The 23,428-nt window shown below is 33.6% G+C and overlaps 1 protein-coding gene across 1 annotated transcript; it reads right to left on the bottom strand.

Annotated features, from left to right (window-relative positions):
* Positions 1-1,393: 1,393 nt before the first annotated feature.
* LOC123560342 (uncharacterized) lies at positions 1,394-22,773 on the bottom strand. Its single transcript, XM_045352545.2, has 14 exons — positions 22,616-22,773; positions 15,952-16,046; positions 10,863-11,396; positions 9,098-9,136; positions 8,798-8,842; positions 7,954-8,052; positions 7,419-7,525; positions 6,519-6,577; positions 5,650-5,858; positions 4,716-4,833; positions 4,251-4,445; positions 3,524-3,884; positions 2,844-2,994; positions 1,394-2,075 (listed from the first exon to the last, which is right to left on the bottom strand). Exons 2-13 carry the CDS (start codon positions 16,013-16,015, stop codon positions 2,872-2,874), a joined length of 1,953 nt encoding a protein of 650 aa, XP_045208480.2. The 5' UTR covers positions 16,016-16,046; positions 22,616-22,773; the 3' UTR covers positions 1,394-2,075; positions 2,844-2,871.
* Between the last annotated feature and the right edge of the window lie 655 nt (positions 22,774-23,428).

Here is a 23,428-nt window from a genome sequence, read left to right as displayed (position 1 = left end):
CCAGAAAATGAGCCCTTATTTTCAAAAATGTCTTTCTTACATAATAATACTTCTGTTTTACAAATGTAAAAAATCGTATGCTGAACGGATATAATTGCTATATTGGCAAATTAAAAACTGTTACTTGTTTTTCTTTTTTGACAGTACACTCACAGCGAACAATTGTCCTTGTACAAATCAGGAATGGCATTTTAGTCTTTTCAACAGGCTGTTCTCGAGAAGCAATATATTTTCTAAATCCTAAATGATCTCGTGTCTTCGTAGCCGAGTGGTTATGGTAGCCAAGCTAGAATCAATTGCCCCTCACGGGTGTAGGTTCCAAACCTCTCTTGGGGTGTAGAAATAATTTATGTAAAGAAGCCGTCCAGCTGGCTTAAGAAAGATTGTTAGTACTAACCAAGTACCAGCTCGTGCCTGAAATACTGACGGGAGTTTCAAAGTCGCAATACGACATATATGATTGTTTCTGAATCAGTGTGAGGTTAAATCCAACAACTTGAAGATAAATATAGCACATCTCTGTTAAAATTAAGTTTTGTTCTTTCGTGGATTATTAGTTCAGATGATCATTCGTATTCACCAACAAATTTGTAACGCCAATAAAGTCTATGCTGCTTTATATACATGTCGGAACTGCTCTTTGCGATGGTATCACTTCAACATGACATATATACTGAAATCTCCGTTATCATGTCCCACAAATCAGGAATGACATTTAAGTCAACAGGCTGAGCCTCGAAAAGCAATATACAAAAATGTATTCTCTCTCTGATAGTTAACTGGATCACAAGGACATAAGGAATTTATAATGTACATACAGGGAAACAGTTAAATTCAGAAAAGTGAAAATTCCTATTCATGAAATATAAGAGGATACAAGTTCACATTATGAATTATCATCGAACAAATCACTTGCACAAACGCCCACAACTCCAGTCGTGCGCACAACTCCAGTTGTACGTGCATATATTCCACAACGACACGCATATTTCACAACGCATCCGGCATGTCCGGTGATCCAATAGAATTAATTTCAATGCTGCTTAATATAGATGGATGTCAAAACTGTAGTGCACATTGTTTTATGTGAGACAGCCTTCCAACAGACTTACGGATTTTCGGTAATACTAGCCAGGTACTAGCTTATCACATGTTTGACGTCATGGGAGTGAATAAAGCCATGTTACACATGCGTGATTACTCTTTTACGTTGGTGTAATTTAAAGCGTAGGAGACCCTAGTCGGACTGGCTTTGTCTATAACAGGTAAAGAAAGAAGAAAGTTTTGGTGTTTCTAAGAAGAAGCTAACATGTGATAAAAAGATTATCACATTTGTGTCTTTATATATTGAAATTATTAAACACAATGACAAAATGATGGAATGCTCGGCAAAGAATTTTTAATTTAAATTTTATTATTTATTGTAACAAGTTTAATAGATAAATTTTGTGCATAAAGATACTCATGCAATATTAAACAAACGTAATTTTATTGATATGTTCAACTGACAGGTCGTCAAAACGATTAGTATTAATATTTGCAACCTATTTGCGGTCGACCTTTCCTATCCACTGTACATGAGATTTAGCAGAAGGTATTGATAATTAAAAGAGAGAACATATCACCGAGCTTAAACTTTAATAAAAGAAGAAGGATAAACAGAACATACAGTTTCTCTTCTTGGTATGCATACAGTTGATTACAAATGAACTGAAACAATCACAGGGATACTATGTTTTATGTCCCTTCTTTACTTCTCCTTGCACGGAGAAATAGTTCGAAAGTGTCTACTATGTTATCATTCGTACCAAATTAAAGACAGGTTATAAACTAAAAGACAACCAAAGTCATACAAAATACAAATCCAAAGACCACATTCAAAACTAAAGAAACAAATAACTGAATTCCCAAGATGAATATGTGTTCGAAACAAATTATTTACAATGTCCAATAAAAGATCAAAATAAACATGTTAGAAGAAGACAATAACATTAGAGCTGTTATCTTTCCTGGTTGGGTTACATTTCGATGTATATTGTTCGGTGCGTTCTTTTTGAAGCTATTTTCATCGGAATCTGAAATTAGAAAACAGTTTGATTGTTACTCATCATTCCTCAAGAATAAGCGATTTGGTTTTATTTTAAACATTTATACTACATTTGAATTCGAAAACAGGATAAAGAAGAACGTTGACGATTTTTACTTCTACATACATGTATATTCTAGGAAGCACATTTGTAAATGCCCATTACATTTGTTTTTCATTGTTTTCGTTATTAGTGTTTAACAGTTGATGAACATGGTGTTCCCTTGCCGATGTGGGTTCTTGCCTCATTCGGGGCATTGAATTCTTCATGAGACGAAACCATTCAGCCCACCACGGAAGGTCGGTGGTTCTACCCAGGTGCCCGCCTGTGGTGAAATAATGCATGGTGGGGTTCCTGGGGTCTTCCTCCATCATCAAAGCTGAACAGTCGCAATATGACCTATAATTGTGTCAGTGCGACTGTAACACAACAAAAACAGATGATTTTTTTTGTAAATATTTATTGTCCGCAGTACTTCCCTTATGATATACCGTTCATTCTTCTGCTTTTACAGAAAAAGAAATCGTTGCAAATCTTTATCCCAGAATAAACATATTTTAGTTTAGACCAGTACAAACAGTACGCCTTATATATTTTGGATATAACCTGAGCAAGTAAAAAGCCTTAGTAGTGATAATTATCATTCGAGCAAGAACCTTAAAATTTTATACTGTATTGGTGTGCAATTAAGACAATGTGTATGCATACAATATATACTTACAAAACATCCAATTTTAATATTTATTTTGCCATTACCTGAAGAGTTTCCGTGTTTGATATACTGTTAAGCAAACTTCATACTCCTGATCTCCTCTTCATCTCCCTCCGAACCAGGTATAAACTGTCTAAATGGAGTAGGGTGGAATCGAGGCAAGATCAGTGACGGACTTGTAATCTCTGTGCTCCTCTGTAATAGGGAAACAATTTCGATTGCTGATAATACTAAAACAGCGGTCATGCAAAGTGGTGATGTCGTCCAAATACACGCATAGTTTTATTAACTTCGACATATAATAGTCATCCGTCAATAAAGAATTTTCTTTGGGTAACCAGCTAACTGTTGGTAAATCTAACGGTGATCTGATTATAAAATATAACCGAAATTTACATCGGTAGTACATAGAATGCATGCAATAGATTTCTAGTACAAATTTGAATAACTAAATCACACTGCACATGTATTCAACCATAATGCCAGAAAATAAGTTGTTTACTTCTTGAACTTGAATACTGGATTGACAATTTTGTTGTTGTTCTTTCATGCTAACTTATATAAAAACCTGGTTAACTTAAATCATCTGTATAAGTATAATGTCTACTGACCGGTATATCTCTAAGGTATGAATAAAATGTTCGTATTTATTACAATCTTTTAGTACGATATTTTCCATGCACTTAAACGTTAATGTAAATATGTTCGCTAGTTTGGTACTTACATCGCTGTTTGATGAAGTGTTCCAAATAGCACCTCCATTTTCAAGAACGTAAGGTCGGAGATCTTCCCGTACGTACGGCCGTCCAACATCTTCCCGATCGTGTACATCTTGGACCACGGGCACGACAGCATTCTGAACTACCGGGACAACAACTTCCCGGACGACAGGCACGACAGCTTCTTGGACGACCTGCCTTACTGGACGTTCTTTTACAATCGTCCTTTCAACTATCACAGGCTGTATAACTGGTCTATCTACGTACACCGCATTATACTCTTCAGCTTCCGCTCCAGCTATAAATTGCTTAAAGGCAAACGGATGGTATCGAGGCAGGATAAGTGGCGGTGATTCTATCAAGGTCCTAAATGATACAAATAGGATCAGTTATGTTAAGCATCACAGCATTTCATACAGCTTAATGCTTCTTTTAATTTTGAAATGGAAACTTGAATTACAATCTATAGACATTGCTATTCTCTCATCGAAGTCTTAGTCATACTTAACACCATACATATTAAAAACTCAAAGTAATAATAAATAAAGGTTGTGGCTATGTTGAATTGCCTTTTAACAACTTACGATAATAAGATAAAATTTAAAAGTCACTTTCAGGGAAAATATCACTTGGTCGTTATTTCCCGTACAATACAAAAGAAGTACTTTAAAGAAAACTGTTATATACTATCACAATATGATACTACTTCCTTAACGGTAAGAAATAACGTACTCTGTATACGACGACGCTTCGTCGTCACCTTTGTTGACCCTCCTACAACAGAAGAAACAGCAAGAGCACAGTGCCACCGCAGCGGCAACAGCAGCAAGAGCAGGTAATAAAACTGGCAAAATTTCTTCCTCTGTGCTTGCTGGTGCATACTGAACCACTTCTTGACAAAATTCGCCCACATATTGTGTAGTGCATCTGAAATATTAGTTAATAAACATATTAACTACGCGTATCCAGCAGTCACGATCAATAATAAACCACCCTGACCTCTGAATTAATAAATGTTTGATGATAAAAATGCACTGTTTCTAAAACAATTTTATACATCAAATATGTACAAAAATAATGAAAACAAACACGTTTTTAAAAAAGAGGTTAAACGTAACTAGTACTAGCAATTATACACCAACATTGACATTCAAAATTCAAAGACCCAGTACAATTTTATACAAGAGCAGCACTTACTCGCACATTGGAATGCCATTTCTGTTGACACACTTTCCTCTGTTTTCCCCGTGGTCACAAGCTTGAAGCTGTTCATATATGTAGCAAACATTTTCCTTCGTCTGAGAGCCAAGGGGGACTACAAGAATAACCTTAGTTAAGACACAATTAATGTAGAAATGACTCCAATCGAATTAAGATTATGATTCAAGTAGTGATTATTCAGACTGATTTTTATCTTACACACACTATTTCGTATAGAGTTAAATTTCCTGTAACTTGTTAACTGTTTAATTAAACAACCTGACGCCATTTTAGATTCTGTGTGTTCACAATGCAGTGGTTTTATTAAGATTTCGAAAATTGTCTTAACTACTATTTTTGTTTTAAATGTTTTAAGCATTGACACGAAGTACGAATGAGATGAATGATGTATATTCCTTACATCCAACTTATTCAAATTTTATGTGTTTTGTAACATGACAATGTTATTTTTAGTCAAAGTTTATGGTCCAATTGTTACTAATATGTACAAATTTAGCGCTGCATTTAAGACGAAATCAGAAATCGTACCAACGAACCCCATAAGAATAAAAAACAAGGATGAATATCTAACAGGTAAAGACACGTTCCAAAACAATGCAGCCTCCTCAAAGTGCAATCCGCAGCACGCAGACGTGCACAAGACTAGCACACACAGACAAACAACCGGCAATACTGCCGGTCCATTACAATTCAGGCGACCAGCTCTGTATAGAAAAACATTTATCATGAATCATTTCAAAAGTTGAAAGGATTCTAATCCCTTATACCATGACAGCAATTTTCAACCACATATACAAATAACTCCAGAAATCATATTTGAGTGTTTCATGAATGATCATGGTTACTCGTTCTTTCGGTTATTACAGACCGACAAATTTGGTAAAAAAAAAACAAACTAAAGAAAGCTTACTACGGTCCACGCTGTCGTTTATGGTCGGTCGTATGAGGTATGTATCTTCTTCTCCAAACGTGACTGGCTGATTGTCAATCATTATCGGTAGAACATGACCAACGATGTCATATGTTTTACTTGCTGACTTTGCGGCGTCCTCTGCGTCGGTTGGTGTGTCAAAAAATATTATATAACTCAATGATGTTTTATTTGTCTCTGGATCGTACCTGAAAAATAGATTTATTGTAATTGATGTTTTATTTGTATCTGAATCGTACCAGGGAGATTGCAAATTGCAGTTCAAACACTTCCATTGTTTAAACCAGCCTCAGATAATTAATTATTTTTCACGAGTAGTTATCCAGGGCGTTAGTCTGGACAGCCGGAGGTTTATCAAGTAGGATCTATGCTTGTCAAAATGAATACATGTACAAATGCATTTCATTAACAAAGTTGCATATTGGCTTTGGGTCAGTATCAAAGAATCGGGTTATTTATATTTAATACTCTGGTTTACGTGTGTAGAACTCTTGTCTCAAGTTATGACGTCCATCACTGAATGTGTTTTAAATGGCAGATTTAAAATCTTTTATTCAATTTGTATTTTTGATGGACTGGGATTGTTACTTTCATGTAGTCTAAAATAGTTCAATGTATTGTGAGAAATTGAAGTAATACGACGTTAAGATTAGCGTGTTTAAATTTCTTGATAAACACTTTTTAAAAAGGCTATATATGATATTTTGGCAATATTTTGTGTGCTTTTTTACACAACTATAACTGACTATGTATTGTACATGGCTGTATATTGTTTCCCGATAAAGAATTATGTTAATACTGAATGGTAAGTACAGATCATTCAGAAGTAATATTTAGGTGGAACTTACACCATTGGCATCACAAAAATGCGCTGAAAGCCTTCTAAATCGCTGTAATGCTTCTCCAGCTGAAAGAATTTCGAACGAAATGTCAAACAATATCATAAATAATGAACATGCACAATTCAAATTGTGATACAGAGTTTAAGTTATCTGATTGCCAAGTGCTTTAACGACTCTAAAGTTCCATCATTCTGGGCAGTTTCAGTAAAATATATGATTTCACTTCTATACTATTTTTAAATGGCTTAATGCCATGGACGTATGAATAAACGGGTTACCATCTCAAAAAAAGTAACTTTAGGCTGTAATCTATGATTCTAACTACGGCCGTTTTTTTATTTCAGTCATTTATGAAATAAGAAGAATGTGATGTTAGATAGTTCGGTTTTGGTATAAAACACACGGTTGTGTTTAAAATACGCGTGCTGACCTTTGGGCCAAACACACTTCAAACACGACCATGTATTATATTCCAAAACCAAATCTTTGTAAATTGTAAACATTACAGAATAAATACTACTACAGTATTCTATGTCTTGTCTATTCTCGTAAAATTTCTGCCCGTACTTGGATTCAGTGTTGTTATATTTTCTGATCTGGGATCATGCAGTCCATTATAGATAATGGAAGTCCGCTTAAGCCGGTGCTAGGAGGCGTGAAGAGTGTTGCGTATTTCAATACCTCTCAATATCAGACTTTATCAAACCAAGTCTGCTGTTATTTTGCTTGGTTACATTCTGTGCTTCCTAAGGATCATCTTATAGAATTTAATGATAGCTGAAAATGCACACCTTTACAATGCGCTGAAGATTCAAAGGAAAAGGAAAACAAATATGAACGTTATATGGCCACTGAGTGAAATACGAATATATAATTTAATGTTGAAACGTTACGCATAAAGTGTACCTCTGCTTGAAAGTCTGCCCTCTGGTCGTTCGTAAACTCACCATCAGCGAGTGTCTCATATTGCAAAGACGACATTTTTTTCTGATTAATGTTTTCTTCAGTATCCTCTACAGAGATATATTTTCACATTAAAAATACAAACATAGCATAACTTCAATACAGCTGACATTAATACAAGCAATGTGAAAGGCTCACTTTTGTCCAAAGAAAACTGATTATTTTCTCGGTTAATAAGATTACTGAGCAGAATGGTAACTGAATTCATTATGAAATTATCACAAAAAATGTTCGGTCAACAAATGCTGGTCATGTTTTACCCCAAACATGACCGATTTACAATATAAAATCTATGTCCAATATCCTGATAAACTTGCACTTATATCTTTGAGAAAATGATAAAATAACATGGCTAATGCCTCTGTGACATAGATCTAATACAAAATTACATAAAACTGCACTTTTATAATACGCTATTTTCAGCTTTATGGCTGGTCTGTTTGTACTTTGCTAATCTGGATAAACCCAAACAACATACCCGTTGAACAAGAAGGTCCAGTCATATTATATCCACATTCACAGTCGCCGTTTGGTCCAATATAGTAATCGTCGTTATCCATACCCTCTCCGCACTCAGCTGTCGGAATACAAATGTTTGATAAACAGAATGAACCACTGGTCATGCCGGCACAATATTAATATTAAGAATTTGATTAAAATGTCTACCGAGGCCAATAGTGCAGATATACTGGTAGTACTGTCAAAAGCGTTACAATGGTAACGAGGCCAATTATTACAATTATCAATATATGTAGTTTTAGAAGGAAATATATTAGTGCTGACATTAAAAGAATAAATTTTAAGCTGATGAGTCTGAAAGAGATAATAGGTTTCCGTGAAAAAGGGATTTTTATTAACAAGATCTGATGCATAGTTTCAACTTTGTAACTCTGGAGTTCTTGCACTTGCTCTACTGTAAACATATTACATATTACTCCTTACTTCCTGGGAAATATGCTTTGCCTTTTATAGTAATTGCAACTGTTTCTTTGGAATACCTATTCGTCCTAAAACCTCTGATTTCGTCCCCTAAAATATTGCCCCATTTTCAACAGCTGTAGCATTTGTATGTGCTGTTACCTTAAGGTTTGTTTACAGCTGCTACATTTTCATTTTTACAGCTACGAGTGTTTCATGATTGTATCTAATTTGCATAATTCGAACCATGTTATAGCTTTAAAATGTATTCTAGAAGTGTGAAATAAATGTTATTGAAAACATCTATACGTGTACAGTTTAAAAAATAATGACAAAAAAAAATGATAAAAATTTGAACAAAAAACAGCTCTTTTACAACATTAACATTTCATACAAGAACTTACGTGGTTGTACCGATGTTGTCAATGGATCAGGCGAAGTGGGCGTGGCTGAAGATGAACAATGCAATGATATATATTATTTATTAATAAGTTTCTAAAACCTCTCATAATTTAGATGTAGATATTTACTATACAGAATAATTATTATTTACCATTGTTTGAAAAATATATGCATGTGTTGATTGTGACAGTTTTACCAATGACTAATGTTTCATGTATACGATATTTTTGTGTTCCAAATAATGTTTGAATTCCAGTGTTCTTTAATGTTTTGTAACGGCCAAGAAAATTAGAATATCATACCGCCAACTCCTCGTCTGTTACGTAAGAGCCATAAAGTATCTGCAATGAGAAATTACGTGATAAACAGTTATGAAAGAGGTTGGTATTTTATTCATTTATTTACGGAAAGGTTTATAAGCAACAACTGCTCCCATCTTACAAACAACTTTTTTAAATTCCATTCAAATATATAGATCACACTGAAATCTTCAAACTATAATTGATCTTATTGTCAAGCTAAACATATACTAGTAAGTCGATTTCTATAAAAACTTTTATCGGATTTTGAACTTATGTTAAATTACAGTCTGATAAAAGTATATTAATATTCTATATGATGATCGAGACTAAACAAATTTATATGTAACTTGAAACTGTAAATGCAAGAGCATTAATGTGTCATATAAGTTTCCGGGACAGATTCAATTTAGCATGCAAGTTAAGAGAACAATTAACATTGATTTAAATTACATTTCAATCTGACTGTAAGTTGGGGTATTCTGAGATCTACTCACAGTTAGACTGAAATGTTATTTAAATTTGATAATGGTTCTCTTAACTTGCATACACATATTACAATAATGATTTATTTGTAATTATAATTTTCTAGGTAATTGTCACGTTCATATTCAATTATCACACTGTGAACATGTGGTGAGTTGACGAGGCATGTCATACTTTGGGCTGGTTGTGTAACTACTACCATAAGGAGGTTTAACCCTCAAAAGGTATGTTATGAATGATAAAATTTAAGAAGATGCAACTCAGTCATTCAATGACAAGTGAATTAAATAACTTTAAAATAGTTTTCAAAACCAAAGAATAGTTTTCCTGACGAAATTAGTACCAAAAGTATCAATTTAATATATTTTAGTAAAATGCGCGTGAAAATATAATGCAGTCCTTAAATGATTTTATTTAGGTCTAAAAGTAAAAGAATTTATACTTCACTGGCACATACTACAATGTTTTTTCCTGATATATGTTGCCAGTTATTATTTAATCCACTCCCTCCCACTGCCCAGTTAAGATTTAGGTAACCTCGTGAAACTTTTGTGCTGTTTGAACACTATCAATACTGTACTGACCGGTCAGTTCAGTATAACCAAAGACAAATAGCCAAACGGTACAAAGGAATATACAAATTCTAAAGACGAAGCCTCTCCATAACGAAACCCCACATAAGTGGACGTATGGATGTATAAAGGGAAATATAAAATTGACAGCTATAAAAAACAAATAACATTTAACAAATTGAGACACTAACTTGAAACGGTCAGTCGCTGTGGTAAAACAATACTGTAGAGTTTAAACTGATTAATATTGCGCGCCCGAATATCGCTTGTAATCGTAACATGTTTCAAAGTCACAGAACAGTATAAATCAAACTATTTTCTTGCCAAAACATGCATTGTTAACAAAATGCACGAAATGCCTGTGTACAATTAGGTAAAAAGCTACCCTGAAGAACCACAAAGATATGTTCGTAAAGGGACTACAATTACTGGTCCGACGAAAAAGGTCAATGGAGCGGTGGTCTAGTGGATAAGGTGTCGGTCGGTCAATCCAGGGGTCGTGGGTTCAAGCCCCACTGGGGTCAAGACCATGACTTCTCATATGACACCAGTACATGTTTTTCCAGGAAGCGGACTCGAGAGTGGTTCCAATAAGCTTGAAGCTTTCATCACAATCGAGATAAAACAAATTAGTATAAACTAAAGGACAAATATCGTATCAGCTTAGTTCCGTTGGGGTTTAAGAACCTATTGTGGAGTAAACAACCTACCATTAGGATCACTATCTGGATCCAACTCTGTTGTTATTTCTCTTTCGCCAGGTTCTGTGACAATGGGTGTAGTTATTGATTCAGTTGTGATGGGCGATGTTGGTGATTCAGTATATATGGGCGTCGTTTCTGACTGTGTAGTGATCGGAGTCGTCGGGGCATCTGTTACAGAAGGTGTGGTTTGAGATGAGTATGATGATGGTGTCAATTCGCTGTCAGTGTCAGAAGGCGTGGTCTGTGTTAAATCGACCTCTATTGTTTCGTCTTCAACTATTTCACCGGAATTTTTGTTTTGCATATTAGCACCGAAACTTTGTTTGTTTTCTGGATACTTCCAGCGTTCTGGTATTTTAGGTTTCATTGTCCACATAGCATCTACCAGTCTTTTCTTTCGAAAGGAATGCTTAAGCAATGTCCGACGCGAGTCACGAAAGTTAACATTTTGATATGAGTAGATGCTTGTATTCGTATATTGAGATACTGCCTGAACTTTGTGTTTCTTCCCACGTAAATATATAAATGTTGTAACAATAACTACAAAAAAAGGAAACGAATAAGTTATGAAGAATCTAAATGTAAGATTATTACTCTGCCTATGGCAAAGAAACGGAAGAGTAAATCCTATAAAATGGCACCAATTTTGCATCAGTCTGCAAAATATTATAAAAGCAAGTAGTACAATCCGAAATTAGTTTATCAAATTAGCTAAACTTAGATAAAAAGTCGATATATTCCTTATTTTGGTGTTCATCTCTCTCTCTTTTTTTTTTTTGACTCTATGGCATGCTATGATATGGTTATGTTGTTTTCCTCACACGTATGTAACAGTCATTAAACTGAAAGGCAACGTTGTTCCTATGTAAAGTCTATCTGTTATGACTTCTTAAATAATTTAAAGAAGTGAACGGATTTTCAAAAGCGGCTTAAAAATGAGAAAGTTATGAACATTTAAATATTTGATCAAAATGGAGTCCACTTTGTTTCGATGGTAATGTTAAACAAAATGGCGGATTTATTAAATTTCTAGATATATACCGTATTTGAACTGTATTTACTTATTTCTGTAAAATCATTTCTCTGCTTTTTCCAATTATAATGACAAAATTTTTACATCTTACATTAAAAAAAACAACAATAAAAACTTTTGATAGTGATCTATGTAAACGGAATTGCTAACGTGTGTAACTGACGTCATAAACACACAAAATGGCTGCCGCCATCATCAGCCATTTTCCTTAATTTCAAACTGCCATATCTTTTTCAACAGTGGTCCGGTTTTAAACATTATTTCAGCGTTATGAAATGTTTGTGGATGTCTTTCATCTAAAATTAACTCATTGTCAGGCATTCCTTAATTGCCCTTTAAACATAACATTTTCGTATGCTAAACAAACATTTGAAGGTAAGAAAAAAATCTAAAAAAAAGTGTAGGTCATTTTAACCAATATTGTCTAGATATGTTTTTCAATACGTTTAAAGCGTCATAAAATATCTCAAGTCAATATGAATAAATTATATATTTATTATTATAGATTTCTCGTAGTTTACGCCCAATATTAACTAGATGTACGCTGTGAACGTTGATAAACACGGACCTTCCCTTTTTTATTAATCAACATGATATGTTAAAATATGCATCTGCTCGAGTATTTTAAAAACGTCTCATCCACAAATTGCAATAATTTATTCTTGCAAACCTGTATCTTCAAAAAATGATATTTACTAATTATTATTCGTTAAATATTAACCGTGTTGTGGTTCCTTTTATGACTGGGCAACTGGGCACATGTAGCTCGTGCCTGAATTCACATAATACAAAATTCATAGCGCACATTTACAAAATATATATGTTATTACATTTGAAGTCGACATTAAACTCATTAACAACCTTTTTTGTTTCAAAATGGCCCGACTATTATTCAATTGAAGTTCTATCCATCAAATCAATATTGAATTTTATTCTTCTAAAAAGTGTATTTGTCTGAAAATCTTCTATTGAGTAAGCTAGTATATAATATCAAACAACGTTCTATTATTTCGATAGGGAAAGTCATTAGGCAGACTGCGATAAAAGGCTTTGCATATGACAAATTGACATGATATATGAACATTTTGCATTACCCCCACGTCACGTACGTTGTGTTTTGAAACGCGAATCTCAATTTAATCCTCTATCATTGGAGAAAGGACTGGTCAATTCATTTTCTAAACAAATCTTTATATGCCATGTATGTCCGACTAAACCTAATCTGAAAATGTGTTTCATGAGCGTTAATTGCAATTAAATATATACATTCGTTACAAGTAAATATTTCGATTACGAAAATACTTTTTGCTAAAATACGCATAGATGGTACGTTTCGAAAATATAGCCTAATGTATTTTTCATATTAAGTGAATTCAACATTATTTCGGTCTACATAGTTATTTTTCCGTTGGTAAGTAAGCCCTTCTATATCTAATTGGTTTGTTCTGCATGCGACTCGTTAAGGGGACGCATACTTTGAAATTAGAAAAAAGTGGGTGGGGTATTATAAAATTTACCTGCAAAAAAGTACAAGGTTTTGGTAAATGAAATGAAAACTGTTTCAACTGTTATAAGTACACAAAGGATTGCTCACTAAAATAAAAATGAGAAAAACTGAAACAAGAAAGTTATTGTTGAATTACATAAGACTTCTTGTGTACATTCAAAGTCAAGAATTAAGACTTTTTGGTGCGAAAATAATAGTGCTTCACTTTGTCCAAACATTTATCAATGTCCTACAGATTCTAATTTAAAGAAAGAATGTGAAATAAGTTCACTGTCTTGCTTTTCATTTCGCATATGTGAGCTAAAACACATTATTTAGTTTGTTTACAAAGTAGTGCATAAGAAAAGATACGGTGGTCAAGGAATGCCACATTACAAAACTAAAAGAGTATATTCCCCTTAATACATTAAACATTTATCGTTACAGAAGTCTAGTGGCTTACAATAAAGGCCTAGAAATGTTGCCATTATTAATTTTTAACTTGGTATTCATGAACTACAATGCACTTAAATATCAAAACACATTCAACAAACTTTTGAATTGTATTGTCTTAAAATCCCAAAAATAAGGTATGAAATTTGGTTGAGAGGTCCAATCAATGTGTATATGTGCAAAAGCAACATTCTAATCTTGTTCACAAAAGTTACTAATAAACAGCAGGAATGTCAATGATCAAAACTGGACGAATATACAGTTATCCTCACTTTAATGTCATTTATAATTTGTGCTTGAATTCTCCACCATACTTTTCATAATTCTGTTTGCACGAGTTGCACGAGAATGCTGTCATTCACGTAAAAAAACGGGGTCAAATAAGTTGTAAATGCAATATCATCTAAACGTAATTAATGGATTATGCAGTTCAAGATAAACTTTATCTCATAACGTAACGAACATGTATAATGTTGTAACAACAACTTTACTTACACTGATTTAAGTAGCAGTCGGTTTATAAGTGACATTATTGATTCATTTTGTGTTTTGTTATTATTGTCAAAAAGTATAACGGAAGTGCCTCACAACTGAAGCGGAAACCAGTTTGATGCGCAAAGTAGTCCACTGTAAGTAATATTATTTGACAAATGTCCACAGAAATTAATAATTTTCTAATATTAAAGACGAATATCTGAATAGGATTCATTATTTGATAAGAAATTATAATCATCGACATGTTTTTTTAAAAATCGTACACGTGCTGACACCTAAGTTGTCTCCCGTTGTTTATTAGAGTTACCTTTCGTCCGGCGCAGTAACACATTTGCAGTGAATCGCCGAGAAGTCGTGGGAAAATTAAAAACAATGTAAACAAACTAAAATTAACCACCTTTTCAAGATGAATTTAAAGTGATCGACATTATGCATTTAACCCGCCTGACCTGTGTAGCATCTTAGATATCTGTTCTAAGGTATTCATTGTGTAGAATGTCATGTTATGCCCTTGCAATGCTAATCCCACTCTGATTTTTTTGTTTACATTTTTATCAATGACAAATATGGCGTCCATCCCGAGATGAACAGACGTGGCGTAAAATTTTTACATGTTTAAGCAAACCTGGTGTGTTAGAAAGAAAATCTCATCCCTTCAACATTATTTGGAACACTGTTACTGTAAAAAACCTGTTTTTTCCTTATACAAAAGCTTAATATTTTGTGTTGAATGTACTTTCACAAAGACCTCTGTTTTCCTATTACATTCATAGTACCACATCCTTATCCACAAAATACTGAATATTACAGATGTCCATCAGTATTATATCAGTTTAGGAATATGTTTTTTATTTTCCCACCATCGATTTCTTGAATATGCACCCCTTCCGCATTGCCATATGAACTGTGAATGTAGCAATATGCGTCCCCTTAAATCTTTTTAATAATTTTATAAACCGACGCATATATTTCGCTTTTATATAGCCGTGTGTTTGAACTTTAGACAAACCTCTTAATTATCAATTATAGTTATAAATGATTAAAGAAACGTAGTTTTGAATGCTTAGAATTCTAAATATACATGTTGTCATGGTCATAAAATAAAACGAATATGTAGTCAGAATGATATATTTTGTTTAAAGCAGCATGCCTTCAGATTTGGCAAAAAAATAATCTTTCTTTCAAATTGACGTTTTGGTCATATTATGAACATTAGAATATGAATTTTTGTTTCTAAAATATTTTTAAAAGTTCCAAATCAAGAAAAAATGATGACCGCATCGGGAATCGAACCCCGGAACGCCGCGGCAATAAAGACATTTTCCCTTCGTCGTAACCAATAGCGCTATAGCTGAAGTAGTGAATAATGACTTCAAAATATAAATATTTATAATCGAGACAGCTTACCTGGAGTAAAAGCGTGACAAACGCTTTTTGATTTTCGTCGTAAAAAGTACTAAAAACAGCAAATTCTCATGTGTTTCCGTAACATAAAGTTTGTCAGTAAGTAAGTTTTAAAGCCTTCTTAAGAAATATAGCATTTATTTCAAGATATCTAAAACAAAAAATTTATTTTAAAATTGTTGTCGAACGCTCTGGAGGCATGCCGTTTTAAAATATTTCCTTACCTAATGCTGTAACAAAAGCTAGAATGCTCATAGCAGGGGAACGTTTCTTCCTTTTCCTTGCCATGGCACTCCATATGTGCTCCTGTCCTTGCTGACTAAAATACACAAATGTTCAAAATTAGCAAGATAACGTGTTTTCCTTGCCATAGCACTCCATATGTGCTCCTGATCCTGACCTTGGTGACTAAAATACACAAAAGTTCAAAATTATTGTTGCAGTTATAGAGACATTAATATATTATGAAATCCACACATATTCAACATAATTATATTAATTCAAATGTGGTATACTGAAAATAAGGCAATATAATGAAGTTTCTCCAAAATCTTCTTTCTGCAAGTAAAGTACTAGTAACACAAAAATTGCTATCTAACTTGACGGAAAACCGGAAATTTTAAAAAAGACACGAAAAAAGGATTTGTTGATATTTCGTATGAAACCATGTGTCTCCCTAAGTATGTTATATCCATTGGCAGTAATTTGAAAGTCAGGAGCTTTAGAATGAACTTGTCGGTTTATATCGTTTCAGTTTTTGTATCATAATTATGTTGATTTTTTACGCATCGAAATTATTTTGCTTACACGCCAGGGTGCAGAAAAATACATATAATTGTTTCTAGGGAATACAAAATTTCCTGTTTCATTCTGTTATATAACTGATCAATCTTTTTATTTTTCTATAAACGAAATTACGTGTACATATGTTTACATTTTAATTGTCATTCCACTTGTTCGATGATGCACCTTTCTTTGTTGTATCGTTTTACAGGTGGTTTGTTGGCGTGTGTTTTGTAATACATTGTTTTGTCGATGCATATGTCGTCCTTTGCATTCTCTTGTGATACAGCTTGTTATTGTCAGGCAGTTGATTTCCTGATATTGTATTTCATTGTATTTTATTTCATGAATGGTGTATGTGTTTGTATTTGTGTTTGCTCTTTCTCATACAAACGTTGTACTTTTAAACAGCTTGATTGATGTAAAAAAGCTTCTGTCTTTTGTGTATCATTATTATTACACAGCTAGATTACTAGTGTGCTTCCTCTGTTTTTATGTGTTATTGTCAAACAGTTGCATTGCTTGCATGCATGCTCTCTTCTGTATTTTATTGTCAGAAAAATGTTTAGCTTGCATCCTCTTTTTAGTGTTTTATTGTCATACAGCAGTGTTGTTGTCACGCGTGTCCTAGTTTGTGCTTTATTGTCATTAAGCTGTATTGTAGGCTTGCATGCCTTATTTTGTGCTTTATTGTCATTAAGCTGTATTGTAGTCTTGCATGCCTTATTTTGTGCTTTATTGTCATTAAGCTGTATTGTAGTCTTGCATGCCTTATTTTGTGCTTTATTGTCATTAAGCTGTATTGTAGGCTTGCATGTCTTATTTTTGTGCTTTATTATCATACAGCTGGATTTCTGATGAACATATTCTCGTGAACCTTTTATTGTCATGCAGTTGGACTGCTTGTTTATGTTGCTGGATCGCTGGCATTCGTGCTGTCTTTTGTGTTTTAGCTTTATACAGCTAAGTTGAAGGTGAACATGCTCCCTTTTAGCCATTAAGTATTATAACATAGCTGTATTACTGATGTGCGTCCTCTCTAATGTGCATTTTTGATACAGCTGGATTTCTGCCATGCATGCTTTTAGTGTTGTATTGTCACACATTTCACGGCTGGATTGCCTTTGTTCATGTTCTGTTTTTCGTGTTATTAATATATAGCTAGATTGTTGGAGTGCATCTTCTCTTTTGCCTTTTCAACAACTAGAGTGCAGACGTGCATGCTCTTTTTGCATTTTACAGGACTGTGTTGTAAAAATGTGCTTGTATTTTGTTGAGTGTAAATATTTTCCGTTGTATCTTAAGGTACTGGTACGCCAAATATTTCCATATATTACTGGTATAACATGTTTATTATCGTGATACAGACTTTCAGGTTTTTCACAGTTCTGCTTGCTTTTCTGTGTACAGTTGATTTTCTAGTATACGTCCCTCCCACTTTATATTCGTCAACACATACCTTCTTTATGTTTTATATTCACACGACTGGTTTCACGGTTCGTATTTTCTTTGTTCTATATTTCCATTCGTCATTTTTTGCTCGTGTTTGTTTTATCTGTTTATTTGTCGTACTGTTTGTTTACTGCCGCAGTCTGGTGTGCTTGTCAACATGCATTTCGGTATTTATCACCGTACAGCGGTTTGCATTTAGACCTGTGTATATTTGTTGTTTTATTGATATCCAACTGCTGTTTTGGTTCCCCGTCTTGCATTATATATTATTACGCCGCATACTCGCTGGTACGTGTATAAATTCCTATTTCCATTATTTAATATGCACGGATTTGATGACACATGCATTCCTCTTTGTGTATTATCTATTAATTCTCAAATATACTGATGTACGTGTTTCTTGGTTTGCAACTATATTGAAAACGTCGGAATTTGCACACGGTTCCAATATGGCTGCCACACAAGTAATACACGTTTTCTTCTTTTTCTTCGTGTAAAATTATCTGTTACGCATTCGTCGCTATCATGTAATAGATTAACTAATTATTCTTTTAGTTCAGATGCAGGTCTATTTGTCCAAGTTGCTGATGTATACAATTCCGTTTGATGCTTCATAAATAAAAATATATTTCTTCAAAACTGCATGTTTTCTCAGTTGCTAGCTCATGTATGGCGTCAGTACCTTATTTAAATTTATTTCATATCCAGTTTAAAAAAAGGTATTCTCATTTTTTATTTCTTATTTATGACTTGGTTTGAAATGTGACATATAGGCGAACAGCATGTCATAACAATCATGAAAGGAAATACACGAAGAAAACCAAATAAACGCAGACTGTCAATCGAATTTTATATGAATTTTAATATTTTAATAAGGCAACTGAATGGTAAGGTTAACTTAACAAATGCAGAGTCGTACAAGAAAACGGTTTAAGTATTTTTTCTCTATAATTAATTTGGAGGCAATTAAATTAGGTTAGGATAGTGAAAAGCAATTTCACACTTTTTTCAGCTCCATCGTTAACAACGGGAACTTTGCAGTGTGCATAAAGACTAATGTTAATACGAGGGTCCAGCAAAATGTTCTGTCACTAATGGGCTATCTCAGTTATTTTTAAACGCTTCATTGCACTTGAATGATGTGTCCTATGTCCATTTATTTCGTGTAAATTGCTTTTCAAATGACCGAGTTATTTCAAATTGAAATACATGCAGTCATATAGACATATACACTGACCAATTTACTTGTCACATTGTAACTGAAATTCGCATAGATTCAAAGCAAATTTTGATGAATTGTGTGGTATGTATGGACCTCAGGTCATTTCAATGCGCGCAGTTTTTAGGTGGGTTAAAGCTTTTAAAGCTGGGAAATTATGTGTCGAAGATGATACCCGTTACCTCTGTTACCAAGGCAAACATCGCTGTTGTAAAACAGAATGCCCGGTTGCCGGTGAAAGATATAGCCAGTTGTACTGGCATATCAGAAGGCAGTGTGCAAGCAATTCTGAAAAGCGTTTGGACCTGAGAAAGGTTTGCGCCAGGTGGATACCTCATTTTCACTGAGGAGCAAAAGAAACAACGCCTTAAATGTGCCCGGGAACTGTTGAAAACATATTATAAAAAGGCTGTGATAGTCTGGTTAATTCTAACTTGCCAACAGGCGACGAAACCTGGGTATACATGTTTGAGCCACGGAAAAGGGTTGATAATACGCAATGGAAGCGAAAAGATCAAAACAGCCCCTGTATTGCCAAGAGTGTTGTGATTCGTTTATCTTTTTGTTTCCATTTCTGCCATATGCCGAAGTTCAAGCAAGTTATGCTGTTTGTTTGTTTGTTTGTTGGGGTTAACGTCGCACCGACACAATTTTAGGTCATATGGCGACTTTCCAGCTTTAATGGTGGAGGAAGACCCCAGGTGCCCCTCCGTACATAATTTCATCACGAGCGGGCACCTGGGTAGAACCACCGACCTTCCGTAAGCCAGCTGGATGGCTTCCTCACGTGAAGAATTCTACGCCTCAAATGAGGTTTCGAACCCACATCGATGAGGGGCAAATGGTTTGAAGTCAACGACTCTAACCACTCGGCCACGGAGGCCCCCAAGTTATGCTGTGCTTGATTTCTTATTATATGTTAAGACATTGGAATGCCGTGATATACTTCATTTTTGCTACATGTTTAAGGTCAGGTGAAATGAAACGTATTTGCCTGCCAGGTAAATGCAGGTCAAACAAGATAAAAAGTGTTTCCATACCTGTTTTATGCCAAGGATTAAACAAGCTGCAAACTGAATTCAAGAGATTAACAAAATCTGGTTATATTTGGGCCATTCTATTAGAAAACCTGAAAGACACAATTTACTTGATCTTTGTTGTACAGTTTGGTTGTATATAGATACCTCAGCTTGCATGATATTCGTCGTATAGATGGAATGAATTTTTACACCAGACTTCATTTTTGTCATCTTCTGTCATAAAACTGACAAGAAGTTAGCATCATCATTTAGTGGAAATAAGATAATGCTAGATCTTCGTCGAAATAATTAATAAATATCCTGATTTTGCTTGAGCTTTGAATCTAGAATCCTTGTTTGTTACTCTAGAGCGGAAACTATTGACTTGATATTCGTATGGCTTAAATAAATGAGCCGTTAAATGCCATGACAAAACCTGTATTATTCAGTATAACAATCAAAATGGAGATAACAAAATATTCACGAAGAACATTATTTTACCTTTCACATCTGGGAATTTAAAGAAATCATCTTAATTTTTGAAAAACTTGCCGTGCTTTCAAGCAAGCCATTGAAGGCATTTAGAGACGTGACGTTAAGAATGTCACGTGATCATGCATGGTGTGTATTTTTCATGTCATCTAATTTAAGCAGAGAAGTATGCGTATCACTAATTTGAATATTTAGGAACAGTTTAAAATGATTTTTTTTCTGAAGACTACCTAACCGTTCTTCTTTTTCTTTTATTTTTTTATTTATGAACCTCTTTATTCCAGTGTGCGTGAGTGCTTTGGAATTTCGGTTGCCATAGCAACACAAATAACTGAAAAATATGGTAGAACCTGATTTGACTTAGGTAACCGGATTAAGATATACTAGTTTCTAGTTTCTACATGAATATTAGAAAACAATGATTTTCCAGTATTTTGAACAGTTCACTATGCAATAATTATATCATGTCACTAAAATTTGATCACCATATCATATCATATTATATTATACATTGATCTTTTCATGATAAAAACTTTTTTTCTTTCAATCTTCTACAGAGACAATGGAATGTATTTGTTGGAGGAATCTTTGTTTGGAAAACATTAAATATTATTTTCGATTATAGGAAGTAATCTTACATTTCACGTATCTTAACACAGTATATTGACTTTTATAGTAAGAAATCTTTCAGTTTTTCATTAAATCTATTATTAAAGGCAGAATAAGAACATTCAATGACGATTTAGCGTGGGAGAAAAGTTATAGAAAGGTAGCTATCACGGCCGTTGCGCACTTTGAAATGTATGAATATTAATAATGCAGCGCGTGTAACCGAATGCTCTTCAGTTGGCAGAATTTTTGTGGTTGATTAGTAGTCGCCAAAGATGAAGAAATAGACACTAATTGCAAAGGAAGTTTTAAATACATTTATTACTAATTGAAGTTCACAGTTATTTGTGTAGTGTAAGATAAAATAAGCAGGTATGTTTAGTCTGAATAAATGAGCAATGCCAAATGTATTTGAAATGAAAAATCCTTTCCTTCAGTCACCGCATTAATGTATAATAATTATGTATATTGTAGATTTCTGTTGCGTTCGTATTTAGACTGCTACAATTTTCTTAAAATGCTATTCAATTTGATGGTTAAGAATTATAGAAGTAATTAATATCAGCTGAATCTGCATGCAGATCATCCTGAATGCCATCTCGATATTTTCACAAATTTTCAAGCCTTCATTAATTAAACATTCTTTCCTAATACCGTGTTCTATATACCATCTAGTTTTATTCGCTTTTATCATCTACAAGCTCGGACTATGGCATGGCCATTTCATCATTAATGACATATATATTTCACTTAAAGCCATTTAAGACAATATCACAGGTAACTGAATTCTATGCCTTATACTCCAAAATAACAAATATTAAAGATGATCCTTTTATGGATAAAATTTGTATCCATGGGCAAATCCGTATAGTTAACAACTTAAAACTGCAGGTGCCTGTGGCAGAATTGACAGCTCAATTGAAGCCTAAATATGAAAATGTTAAAAAGAATAATTCCGTAGTACTAATTAGCAGTCATTTTTCATATTCATCAAAAATTAATTTGTTATGAATGTAAGATTTTTATCTGTGAATAAAATTTAGAAGTTTGACAACTTTGATAAATATATAGAACAATAAAATATATGAATCGCCTTTTCATGTTTTGCAGTTTTGATAAAATTGTAGAACAAAATGATATATAAAATGCCTTTTATTTGTTTAAAAATTTTGTTAAAATGTTGCATAATAAAAATAAACTTAACTTTTTTTATGGCGTTAAGTACATGTTCGCCAGACAAATTTATTTCAGCTCAGTTGATAATAATTAATGTCTATGTGATATATGTATCATAACGTGACATAAATTTCTTACCTGACTTTATGATATTTTGTCTTTATAATCCATCTTTGTGTTCGTTGTATTGTAATAATAATAATTAAAGGTTGCACTTGTTCAGAACTATACTCAAAAGTCGTATGGAAAAAATAGATAAAACAGTCGTGTATACTAATCCCTTAACGTGAGAAAACTGAAAATATAAGGACTGGGCGTTAACCTAAATTTACAAAAGCACACGTCTTGATGATATAGATGAATATATCGAGTAAAATATTCATTCACACCATTCTCTGCATGAACGGCATTTATGAGTTAAAATCTTATTGAAGCCACAATTTCAATGCGAAATTTATTCAAAAAGCGTAAGACATACTGCTGTGGCCATCCCTGATATAGATAAGTTAAAATTATTATCCCTTTAAGACGGTAAACTGTTTTCTCCTATCCATTTTCATGATCAACTGTAAGTAACCAAAATTGTAAATGGTATGTACTTCTAAATTGTTCTGATATCAAAATATAAACGATATTGGTGGTAAACAAAATTGTTAGATTCAGACGCTGTCATTGAATTTTTAAGTAAAATATCAGAAAGAGTAATAAAAGTACATAAAAATATTTGTTGTTAATCAAATAGGTGTGGACGATTACGGTTTAAAGAGAATATCAAAGTTACATACATAATGAAGCTTTAAGCACCTGAGTAATTTCTGTATATTTGAGAAAACACATTATACTATGTTGAAATATTCATAACATGACTTACACCTCAGTTTTGAAACAAAGGTTGGGTCCATGCATCCCTTATCATACCCCCACCCCCGTCGACAATTTTCATAGGTACCA

This window comes from Mercenaria mercenaria, chromosome 10 (assembly GCF_021730395.1).
Source record: "Mercenaria mercenaria strain notata chromosome 10, MADL_Memer_1, whole genome shotgun sequence".
Classification (NCBI taxonomy): domain Eukaryota; kingdom Metazoa; phylum Mollusca; class Bivalvia; order Venerida; family Veneridae; genus Mercenaria; species Mercenaria mercenaria.
This window is presented reverse-complemented; position numbering and strand designations above follow the sequence as displayed.

Excerpts from the sequence above, each read along its gene's own strand:
- LOC123560342 (XM_045352545.2), bottom strand. The coding sequence starts at position 16,015 with ATGGCAAGGAAAAGGAAGAAACGTTCCCCTGCTATGAGCATTCTAGCT. Across the intron at positions 11,397-15,951 it reads AGCTTTTGTTACAGCATTAG|TTATTGTTACAACATTTATA; the intron begins GTAAGGAAATAT and ends CTTTTTTTGTAG. Across the intron at positions 4,834-5,649 it reads AAACGACAGCGTGGACCGTA|TCCCCCTTGGCTCTCAGACG; the intron begins GTAAGCTTTCTT and ends TTATTCTTGTAG.